This window comes from Pteropus medius, unplaced genomic scaffold (genome assembly GCF_902729225.1).
Source record: "Pteropus medius unplaced genomic scaffold, Ma_sr-lr_union100, whole genome shotgun sequence".
NCBI classification, from domain to species: domain Eukaryota; kingdom Metazoa; phylum Chordata; class Mammalia; order Chiroptera; family Pteropodidae; genus Pteropus; species Pteropus medius.
Window position 1 is genome coordinate 6164804 of NW_024351730.1, and position 12457 is coordinate 6177260.

Below are 12457 nucleotides of genomic sequence, written 5' to 3' on the forward strand. Positions count from 1 at the left end.
AGCAACTTATTAAAAAGATTACACACCATGATCAAGTGGGCTTCACCCCAGGGGCACAGGGATGGTTCAACATACACAAATCTATTAATGTGATACATTACATAAAAAAAATTAAAAAATAAGAATCATAATATCAGATCAATAGATGCAGAAAAAGCCTTTGACAAGATACTGCATCCATTTATGATCAAAACACTTAAAAAAATTGGTATAGAAGGAAAGTACCTTAACATAATAAAGGCCATATACTACAAACCCTCAGCTAACATTATACTTAATGATGAAAAACTAAAAACCTTTCCTCTTGATCAGGAACAAGACAAGGCTGTCCACTATCACCACTGTTATTCAATATAACACTAGAGGTCCCAGCAAGTGCAACTGGGCAAGATGAAAATACAAAAGGCATTTAAATAGGAAATGAAAACGTCAAAACTGTCTCTATTTGCAGATGACATGATTCTCTATTTAGAAAACCCTTAAAGACTTCACAAGAACACTACTACAAACAATAAGCAAATACAGTAAAGTTTCTAGATACAAAATCAACATTCAAAAATCCATAGCTTTCCTATACTCTCATAATGAATTGTCAGAAAAAGTAGTGGAAAAAATCATTCCTTTTGCAATTGGAACACAAAGAATAAAATGCCTAGGAATAAATCTAACGAAACATGTGAAGGACCTATATAATGAAAACTGTAAGACCCTATTAAAAGAAATCAAAGAAGGTACAAAAAAATGGAAAGATATTTCATGTTCTTCGATTGGAAGAATCAACATAGTTAAAATGACCTTATTACCTAAAGTATTATACAGATTTAATGCAATCCCCATCAAAATCCTATCGGCTTTTTTTTTAAAGAAATAGAACAAAAACGAAAAAAAAAATCCAAGCAAAAAATGAGCAGAGGACCTGAACAGACACTTCTCCCAACGAGACATACAAATGGCCAACAAACATATGAAAAGATGCTCAACATTGTTGGCTATTAGGGAAATGCAAATCAAAACTAGAATGAGATACCATCTCACATCTGGTAGAATAGCTGTTATCAACAGGACAAATAATAAATGTTGGAGAGGATGCAGAGAAAAAGGAACCCTCACATACTACTGATAGGACTACAAATTGGTACAGCCGCTATGGACAACAGTATGGTGGTTCCTCAAAAAACTAAAAATTAAAAATTAATCTACCATATGATCCAGCGATCTCGCTACTGAGTATTTACCTCAAAGACTTAAAACCCATTCTGTTACTACAGTCTTAAGGCAGAATTTCTTCTCTCTGAAAAACTTCAGTTATTCCTCTTTTTTTCTCTAATCCATTCTATTTATGATGTTAAGGTTTCACATAGTTTTCTCTTATCTTTTTATTGAAGTATAATCAACATACAACATTCTATTAGCTTCAAGTATACAACACAATGATTTAATATTTGTATATATTGTGAAATGATCACAGTAAGTCTAGTTAACATCCAGCACCATACATAGTTATAAATTTTTTTTTTTTTTCAGGCAAGGCAACCCTTGGTTGACCTCACAGATTGCAAGGAACTTGTCAGTTTACAATCCCTTATTTTTTAATTTTTATGCCCATAGCACCTGGTGTTCCTAGGTGGTCTCCCATCCAAGTACTAACCAGGCCTGACCCAGAATTTTTTTATTGTAATGAGAACTTTTAAGATCTACTCTCTTAGCAACCTTCAAATATGCAATAAAGCCGCCATGCTATACATTACAGGCCTAGGACTTATTTATTTTATTACTGAAAGTTTGTACTTTTTCACACCCTTTACTCATTTCTCCCACTTCCCCACCCCCAACCTCTGTCAACCGCCAATCTCTTCTCTGTATCTGTGAGCTTATTTTTTGTTCATTTGTTTGCTTGTTTAGATTCTCCAAATAAGTGAGATCATTTAGTATTTGTCTTGCTCTGTCTAACTTATTTCATTTAGCATAATACCCTCAAGTCCATCCATGCTATTGCAAATGGCAAAATTTCAATAGTTTTTAATGACTAAATTATTTATATATAAATATATATCACAAATTTTTTATTCATTCATGCATCAATGAATATTTAGGTGTTTACATATCTTGGATATTATAAATAATGCTGCAATGAACATGGAGGTGCCTATATATTTTTGAGTTAGTGTTTTCATTTTTTTCAGATAAATTCCCAGAAGTAAAATTGCTGGATCATATGCTGGTTCTATTTTTTAAGGAATCTTCATTCTGTTTCCCAGAGTGGCCACCAGTTTACATTCCTATCAATAATGCACTTTTCTCTACATCTTTGCCAACATTTGGTATCTCTTGTCTTTCTGATGATGCCCATCCTAAGAGGTGTGAGATGATATCTCATTATGGTTTTGATTGGCATTTCTCTGATGCTTAGTGATGTTGATCATCTTTTTATGTATGTCTTCTTTTTATGTATGCCATCTGCATGTCTTCTTTCAAAAAATGTCTATTCAGATCCTCTATTTTTTAATAGAATTGTTTGGGTTTAGGTTTTTTTGTTTTTTGTTATTAGGTTGTATGAGTTCTTTATATATTTTTGATATCAACCCCCCTATTAGATACATGATTTGTAAATATTTTCTACCATTCCGTAGATTGCATTTTCATTTTGTTGATGGTTTCCTTTGCTGTGCAGAGCTTTTTAATTTGATATAGTCCCACTTGTTTATTTTATTTTATTTTATTTTTTTTATTTGCCTTTTATTGCCTTTGCTTTTGGTGTCAAACCTAAAAAATCATCATCAAGACCAGTCTTGGCCAAGGATCTTACTGCTTATGTTTTCTTCTAGTTTTACGGTTTCAGGTCACATATTAAAGTTTTTAATTCATTTTGAGTTAACTTTTGTGCATGATGTGAAATAGAGGTCCAGTTTTATTCTTTTGCATGTGGCTGTCTAGTTTTCCCAACACCATTTACTGAAGAGACTGTTCTTTCCCCACTGTATATTCTTGGCTCCTTTGTCATAAATTAATTGATTATATATGTGTGGGTTATTTCTGGGCTCTCTATTCTTTTCCATTGATCTATGTGTCTGTTTCTATGCCAATACCATAGTGTTTTGATTATTATAGCTTTGTAGTATAGTTCGGAAACAGGGTGCATGATGCCTCAAGCTTTGTTCTTTTTCAAGATTGCTTTGGCTATTCAAGGGCTTTTGTGATTCCATGCAAATTTTAAGATTGTTCTATTTCTGTGAAAAATACCACTAGAATTTTGATAAGAATTGCATTGCATCTGTAGATTGATTTGGGCAGTATGGACATTTTAACAATATTAATTCTTCTTATTCATGAGCACAGAATATCTTTCCATTTATTTATGTCTCTTTCAGTTCCTTTCATGAATGTCTTATAGTTTTTAGTGTATAGGTCTTTGTTAAATTTATTCCTAAGTATTTTATTATTTTTAATGCAATTGTAAATGGGATTGTTTTCTTAATTTTTCTTTTTGATAGTTTGTTATTAGTGTATAGAAGCACAATCTCGAGGCAGAACTTCTTCTCTGGGAAACTGCAGTTTTTGCTCTTAAGACTGTCAACTGATAGATAGGATGAGTCCACTTACATCATCAAGTGGAATCTCCGTTTCTTACAGTAATTGATTATAAATGTCAATTATATCTACAAAATATCTTCACAGCAGCATCTATATTAGTGTTTGACCAAACAACTAGGCATCATAGCCTAGCCAAGCTGACACATAAAATTAACCATCATGCCCTTTTACTCTTTACTCATTCATTCATTCATTCATTCATTCAACAGATATTTATTGAATACCTCTATAGGCCACTTTTCTCAGTTCTGGGAAAATAGTAGTGAATAAGACCAAGTCTCAGCTCTCCTGGAGCAACATTCTAGTGGGACACTCAGAAGGAGGAATAAGTTAGATAAAAAGAGATAAAAGCAAGAGCTTTGCTCCAGTTATTCTGAAACTGAAACCCTTTAAATATCCATGCAGAGCTATCTTGTTGGCAGTTTGGTAGTAAAGTCCAGAAGAAAATAAGGAACGGTAAATTACTTAAAATGTTTTCCTCATTGTAATGAAATCTTAGCGTGAGTATAATGTTAAAAAAAAAATTTTGAACAAAATCACCAAGTTAACATGCTGGTTATATTTTTCTAAATACATTAAAAGCAATATATACAGCTATTTTGTTTTCATCATAATGCTACTCAATTTTTTAAAAAATTAGTTTGGGGGGAAAGAGGGTACTGCCTTCTTCTGTTATGAGACACTTCTTAACTTTTTCTAGTAAAGAACATGGTGATTTTTTTTTCATAAGAATGTAAGTGCCAATGGGTTAGGAACCTTGCCTGTTTTTTGTTCATTACTATCTTCACAGGACCATTGTGTCCGCAGAATTTAAAAACAAGACTGTGATTAATAAGCACTGCACTGAAGGAAGGAAGGCGAGGGTTCACCAGCCAGAAGGTGGATTGTTCTCTCACATCTCAGGTCTATGAGGTGAAATCCCAGGCTTTCCTTTATATGTGAGCTCTTCCAAGATTTGCCTATAGTCAGTAGGCCTCAAGGTCAAGTATCATGACCTTCAGGAGGGAAGATGAGAGAAAGGCTCAACAGGCAAGGAGAAGGTGGAGCTCATAGTCATAGTGAAAAAAAAAAAAAACTTTAAAAAAGTCTGTTGAAAGAGAATTAAAAACCTGACTTTGAAAGAGGTCATAGCATTTGTCTAGTAAAACATTTAGAAACAACAGGACATGGGCTATATTGTCCTATTGCTTATGGAGGTACCTATTTCTTCATCAGTGTCTGGAATAGTGCTGATGCATTAGTAGGCACTCATTAAATATTTATTGAGTAAATAGTGAGGGGATGAATGTACTGTTAACATTTCAAACATTTATGCATGATCTGCCTAAAATTATCTCTTATAGAAAAGAAAATGTACTTGTCTAATAGGGAATGGGGTGTGGGTGAAGTATTATCAAGTTCTGGGGCCTGTAAGCCTTAAGCTTCATTCTCTGCTCCCTTTTATTAGTTATCTAAAGCTTGCGTCTGAGAGAGGGTTTATTTATTGGTTTTCCTGAAACCTCAATAATAATTGTATTTTTCTCTAAATTTAGGCTCAATAATACTCTAAACTAAAAAATAAAAAGAAAGAATCAGTGATGTTGTTTTGAGGAATTGGTAGTTAATAGAATGCAGTCACCATCACCCTCAGTATTAGGCAGACTTACCTTCCCAATCACTGAAATCACTGAGCAACTCCAGGCCTTACCCACTGACACAGCAGGTTCAACACAAACGTCCCTAACTATATTGCAAACAGGTCAGAGGGAGAGAAAAATCCAGAAAACACAGAGCCAAGTATGCCTGTCTCCTCTTCCAAATATAGCTATCAGATAGGTCAATGTGGAGCAGTAAAAAAGGAGAAAGACTGTTCTTTCTGGAAGTGTTCCTCCCAAAGCTTCTGTCCTGGGGGTTAGAGTGGAAAATCCCTTACTTTATGGCAACACAAGGAGCAGAGAATGATTATCTCACTGAACAGTTATTTCAACATCAGCAATGTCTTAGGACATCTATCTGTCCTAGAAATCCAGTGTGTTGACATTTTCATTTACTTCACTCCCTTCTGCGTCAGGGTTTTAAAATCTTCAATGTCTGGATCATGTCCAACTCAAATGACAATATTTCTTTAATAATTAGGCAGCTTTTGCCCATTGCCGATGTTGAAGCAATGCACCACATGGCTTTTTGCTGCTTCTGAAGATGTGATAAAACAATGGCTACTTTCCCTGTTATAGACAGCTTTCTGAAAATAATATCAGGATACCTTGTTCTTAATATTTGAGGCAAAGCGAAACCACTCTTTCCCAAAGGACAGAGGTTAGGGCAGAGCCAACCAAAAACTTGCTGACGTCAGCAGTGATATGACTACAACATATCCACCTTACCTCGCAGCAAAAAGCTTGAAGGATAGGGGATGAAATCTTATACCTCAGAAAAATTCATGAGCATGCCACCACACACACACACACACACACACACACACACACACACACAATAATAATAATAATTTCGCTCACACTCACACTCACTGAATCTGTAACAAAAGTTTTAAGATAAAATCTAGACTATACGACAGAGACTGGAAATGGAGAACTGTTATATAACACTTCTTAAATTTTCCTAATAAAGAATAAGATAATGTTGTTTTAACTACACAGTAATGAAATCAATTTCCATTGGTACTTGCAAAAATGGATTCATTATTTTATATGTCAAACCACTTAAAGCTAAGATTTATAGGTCAATTACTATTTTTAGCAATTTGCCCAAACTAATAAACCTCATGTAATTTATAAGTGCATTTGAGTCTGCACCAAGGTTAACCAAAATATCTTAATAAAATGTATTTTGTTTGCCATGATTTCTGTTTAATGAAGAGTATCTGAATGTTTCACTGGCTGATTCTAAATTCTAGAAACTTGCTTACTTAGAGAGATTTCATAATATTGTAACTTAATGGTGCATACATTACAGATCAAGTTATTCAGTTCTACATTTTTTTTTTTCTGTGTGTCCTCTGCCTGGAATATTCTCCATAATCAAAGACTCAAAAATTGGAAACAAACCTTTGAGATTACCTAGTGAAAAGTTTTCATTTATAGATGAGGAAACTGAGTTAATAACAAAACCCAGATGAGAAAACAGTTTTCAACTCCTAATCCTTTGTTCTGTCCTCTACCCTTCTTTTAAGACCCAAGACAAGCCACAGCTTCTTCATGAAGACTGCCTTGACCCTCAATGATTTATCACTTTTATGAACATCTTATCATGGCCGTACTGTACCATATATCATTTGGTTAAAAACTCATGTCATTCTCATTATTATGTCTCTCTCTTCTATCTCCAAGATTGTTATAAGAAGGACAAAAATCTTTGTTTCATGATTCTCTTGTTTGGAACACTGTAGTACCTAGCAAAATCATGTGCACCTTATCTTCGGATGTATTTGTCCCTTTTCTAATGAATTCAATACCTTGCTCCTTGTCACTTCAACTATATCATTCTCTTTAGCAATCTAAACTTTCATATGCATGGTTTTTTCAACCATAGACTTACACTATAACACACACACACATTCTTGATACTGTATCTGGCACATAGTAAGCAGTCAATAAATGTTTGGTGAGAAAGAGAAAAAGTAAGTTAGTTCTTGAGGTTACTATGATCAGAGAAAGTACACAGGTAAACAGAAAAAAGTAGGATTTAAATTGAGACTTGAAGAAAACATTGATTAACATGCAAAGAGGAGGAAAAATTATATTTGAGACAAAGAGTATCCTGTGTTTTAATCCTAAATTGGGCACTTATCCTTTATTTTATCTTAGGCAATTTACTTAAGTTCTCTGAGCCTCTATTTCCCCATCTGCTGAACTAGGAAACTATCATATATTTCATAGTCTTGTTATGAGAAATAACTGATATAAATTACACAGCAAGATCCAATAATAGTAATTATTAACAACAACAAAAGTTAATAACAATTCCCTGAATAAAGAAGCCAGAAGTGCCCATGAGGGTATAGTGGGTAGCTCAGTTAGATTAAAACAAAATGCTTTGGAGAGATGAAAATGGAGAAAGAGAGAGAGAAAGAGGCCAGATTCAGTCACTATTACTTTCTAACTATTCAAAGTTTAAAGCTATCGACTACATCACTAAATTCACTGTGGGATGTAGTGAAGGCCAAGGGTTATGAAGTGGTCTTTTCTCAGTAAAATGCACATGAGCTTTGAATTAAGGAAGACATGGGTTGTAATCTCAGGTCTGGCACTTTCTAAGGAAGTAAAGTTGAGGCAGTTTGTTGTTAACTATTAAACGAATAATATATAAAAGCACCTACCAATAATGCTAGGCGCAATCGTGGACACTATAAATCTTAGTTATCTGTGATGTACCAACATCACATCCTACCCTCCATACCTTTCTCTTCTTTCTCTCGTTTGTCTTTGCCTCCTCCTATATTTCTCTCTATCTTTCTTCATTACCTGCATTCTTATACCTTGGGTTTTCGACAAGTATTTACTGAGATTAGTCTCATTTGAAGGCATTTATGAAGCACTGCATTCTTATACCTTGGGTTTTCGACAAATATTTACTGAGATTAGTCTCATTTGAAAGCATTTATGAAGCACTTACTATAAATCAGGTATTATGCTAGCAACACCAGATTCAAACACAGCTGCCTGTGTTGCCCTTGGTAGTACTTCAAACTCTTTTGCATGAATGAACCATGTCTCTCCAGGTACATCAGCTACATCAGCTTGAAGTTAGACAAAGTCACATTGTAGGCCACATTTCTTGTAGTTCCAAAACTGTGTGTGTAAACAGAGCATAAAGAAGAACCAGGAAATTTCGAATAGGAATCACTGAAATGTCAGGGAGCGACAGTGAATAATGGTGGAGAAACAAAAGTCAAAATAGCCAGGCATATCTTTTTGACCCATGAATCCTACTTCTGGCAATTTAGCCTGAGGAAATAATTTTGGATATGCATAAATATTTAGCTTATAGATGTCCCTTGCAGACTTGTTTAGCCTTAACACTTAACAATAGATCGATTTGATTATGGTTTATCCATATAAGCTATTAAGAAATTGTGTCACAGAGGATTATTTAATGATGTGGAAAGATGACTAGGCTATACTACTAGCTGACAAAAGCAGGTTGCAAAGTAAAACATACCCAGTGAGCCTGTGTTTGTAAATATCTATGAATAGAAAAAAGAATGGAAGGTTTGCAAGATATTAAAAATAATGGATTCTGAAGGTGAGATTATGAATTTTTACTTTTTTTCTTTACTGTTTCTAGTTTTAAACGTTTCCATGTACCACTTTTGTAAGAAAAATGCCCTATATGTATACATATATAAACAATATATGTATATATGTACATGACAAATAGTAGTTATTAACAACAAAAATAATATATAAATATAAATATACATACTCTACACACATACACGTGTTTTGTGACTGGAGATTAAGGATGGTTGGATGGATAGACAGATAAGATAGGTGATAGATGGCAGGTGAGAGGGGGGCGGGAAGGGGAAGGAGAGAGAGAGAAACGGAATGTGTCTCCTGGTCCAGGAGTCATGCAAAACAAGGTGTCTAGCGGAACAGTGTTTAATAAGCCCCATGCGGTTTCATCAGTTACAGGTTAATGAAAACAAGTGAATATCCCGGCATTTGTGTCTGAGCGTGTCCTTTCTCCGTCAGGTCGACGCCCATGGCAACATTCTCCTCAGCACCCTGGAAATCAGGAACGAGACGAGTGGCTCTGAAGTGCTCACGGGCGTGAGTGACCGCAACGCCACCATGTACTCCTACGACAGCGCCAGCATCCAGTACCGCAAGCCGATGAGCAGCCGCGAGGCGTACGGACGCGCGCTGGACCGGCACGGCGCGCACAGCAAGGGGCGTATCCGCAGGCGCGCCTCGCAGCTAAAAGTCAAAATCCCGGATTTGACTGATGTGAATTCCATAGACAAGTGGTCCCGAATGTTTTTCCCCATCACCTTTTCTCTTTTCAACGTCGTTTATTGGCTGTACTATGTACACTAAGGTCTGTCCTAATGGTTCGTAAACGACTACTTTCCTCTCCTTGATTTTTAACCCCACAGGTTCCCAACAGCGATACTGCTGTGCTTTTTGAGGTAAGAGATTCAGCCATCTAATTGGTTCTAGGTCTTGCATATCAATTTTATTACTGCACCATGTTTACTTCAAAAAAAAAAAAAACAATTTTTTTTCCAGTCTACTGTGGTCCAGGTTATCAGCTCTTTCAGAGCTTATTAATTGCCATGTTTACAAACACACACAGAGAAGTACATAAGTGGATCCTGAGCAGTCCTTCCTAGTTGCCCTGGATTTTATTGATTTATTTTTTAAATAAGAATGAAAAGAGGGCCTAGCCCTCTGTGCACACTGCTTCCTGGTAAACTGTAACAATCTCATGCTGCCAAAAACAACAAAATTTCCAGGATCTCAGAAGAAAAAACAAAGCCATTGACAAGTTACAGATTTCCAGGAAGAAGAGAAAACAAAAAAGAACCTCCAAGAGGAAGGAAGACTTTCCCCCAAATTCCCCTAACTCCCCGTAGAGGAAGTCTCAGCTCCACAGACTAGGAGGGAGAGATTGGCAAGTGCTGATACAGGTTATGCAAACCCAGTCTACCAGCTTCACCTCACCATTAAGCTGGATATTCTGAAAAATGCTCTTTCTCAGACTTCCAGACTGAGTTAAAATTAACATTACAATCCAATCTGGTAACTGTGAGAACATTTTTCCTTTTTTCTTGAGAATAAGGAGTTTGGAAGTTAACGATCATTTGTTTGTTTGTTTTAAATGAGCAGTTGAATTCATTTCATGAGCCTGGAATCACTTGACGCTGTGACATGAAGCCATGCCATCACATTTCCCCAGTTCCTGCTCCAGAAAGAGTGAAAGGAGGATGGGGAGGAGGGCTTCAAAAAAGAGGATGGGGAGCAATTTTTGCTTGAGAAAAATATAGCCCTTTCCATGAGGAAGGCAAGACTTATGTGCTGTGAAAGGGTGCCTGGGCAGTTACCTAAACTGCCAAATCTTAAATCAAATAGTATATATTTCTTAGCCTTCCAGAGAGCAGTATCTAATGGTGACAAGCTAGGTGCACAGGCCTCAGCTAGCACTTTATGGCTCTGCTCTCTGAGCTCTGCATTTAAAAATATGAGATGATTGCTTCAGGAAATGCGCACGCACCCATTTTGGTGTCATTCTTCTCTGAGGTCGGATTTCTATTTTAAAGAAAACCTTCAAAATAGCAGAATCACATATAACAACAAAGACAAACTCACTGGGCCTTCAAATATTTACACCAGCCCCTAAAGTATAGACCCTGTCTATATTCATTAATCACTGTCATTACTGCTCTGCCTTATCTCTGCTCATAGATTACTTTGGTCATAGTCATCACAGAAGGGGCATCCCTCAATAGCCCAACATACAATTATAAACATGTCCAATCAGCTGCAGTTGAGAGTCATCCCAATTTATGTCATTAAAGCCTCACTAATTTTGAGCTTGAGTATCTAAGAATTCTATATGTTCATTTGTAAGATTGAGTGAAACCTTAAGTTGGCCAACCAGAGATAGAGGCGATTGGGACCTACTCCATTAATGTGAAATAAAAATTGAAGTATTAATAGGGATGAGTGCCTCATTTGATGATCTGGCTTTCTCCCTAAGGCCATGATGAGGGTCCATGTTTACAATAGCATCACCTGCTAGAAATTGTAGTCCTAAATGAAAGATAAGGCTGAATTCCTAATGATGAGCCCAAGGAGAGAGCGTTATAAGGTATTCTTTTAGAAAGCAAGAGGAAAAGAGAATCCCAAAACAAGTGAATGGTTATGAGTATAGATAACATAAATTAGTAAAGATATAAAAACTCTGGTTTAACTGAAAAAATTATCTCAGTGGTTTCATAAAATTAGTAGAGTATGGAGACTAAATTTTCCCTTAGCTTTTAATTGTATAATTATAGTTCTCTGGTCAAGGAAATATCTAGCCTCTGGGGATAAAGCGATCCATTTTGAAACTGACTAGTTCCTTGGCAGAGAGAGCTGCTTTGCCTTTGTAAAATGCCCAAATAGAGTGGAACATGACCAAACAAGTCATCGCAAGGTTAATATCCCCAGTGACCACCAGGAACCACTGTATAGCCATTTATTTTAAACACAGGAAGGGAGACTAGGTTAATGCCTAACAGAAATGAATCGTTATGGTGTCAAAGTTCTTTAAAAAGTTTTTAAGGATGAAATGCTAAATCAGAAAGAAAATATCTGTAATTTATGTTCCTTAACAAAACAATTTTTCTTTATCTGTTTAGATCATTCTTCTTGGAAAAGACTGAGGTAACTTATATTTTCATTATTATTTTCATCTTGCCTTAAAAGTCTAAAGAACTTGATGCCTATAATTTAGATGTAAAATATCTCTAAGAGAAAAAAAAAAAGGACATTTTGAATTATTGTATCTTAACCTTTGTAAAATGTAAAATCAGTAAGCCTGAATAATTCATAAAATGGTGTCACTGTATACCCTCCTGGACTATAGAGGGATCACAGACACCATTATGCAAATCTGGTTAAATAACTCTGATTTTAGAGACAATGGTGACCAGAAAAATGGAGAAGCTGCCATATTTCTGATTAATGACCTCTGTCCCCAGTTCTTTCTTCTGGACACCTCTTAGCCAAACCTTCCCCTCCTTGGCCCCCACTCACTCTCCTTTCAGGCTGAACAACACATGGGGAAAATCTTTCCTTCCTTCTCTGCCTGTCTCCCTTGTTTTGCCCAAAATGATGTGCATAAAACAGGAAAGTTTTTAGATTTTCTTAAGATCCCTCAA

At 35.8% G+C, this 12457-nt stretch overlaps 1 protein-coding gene across 3 annotated transcripts in view; it reads left to right on the forward strand.

Moving 5' to 3' along the window:
* The window catches only part of GABRB1 (gamma-aminobutyric acid type A receptor subunit beta1), a 370441-nt gene extending 360645 nt beyond the window's left edge, over positions 1-9796 (forward strand). For 2 of the 3 annotated variants that reach the window (XM_039845134.1, XM_039845136.1), the window contains one exon: positions 9285-9796. In XM_039845134.1, coding sequence (XP_039701068.1) covers positions 9285-9629 — 345 coding nt within the window. In that variant the 3' untranslated portion in view covers positions 9630-9796. The remainder of the gene's footprint in view (positions 1-9284) is intronic. The other variant, XM_039845135.1, reaches the window with a different exon arrangement.
* The last annotated feature ends 2661 nt before the right edge of the window (positions 9797-12457 follow it).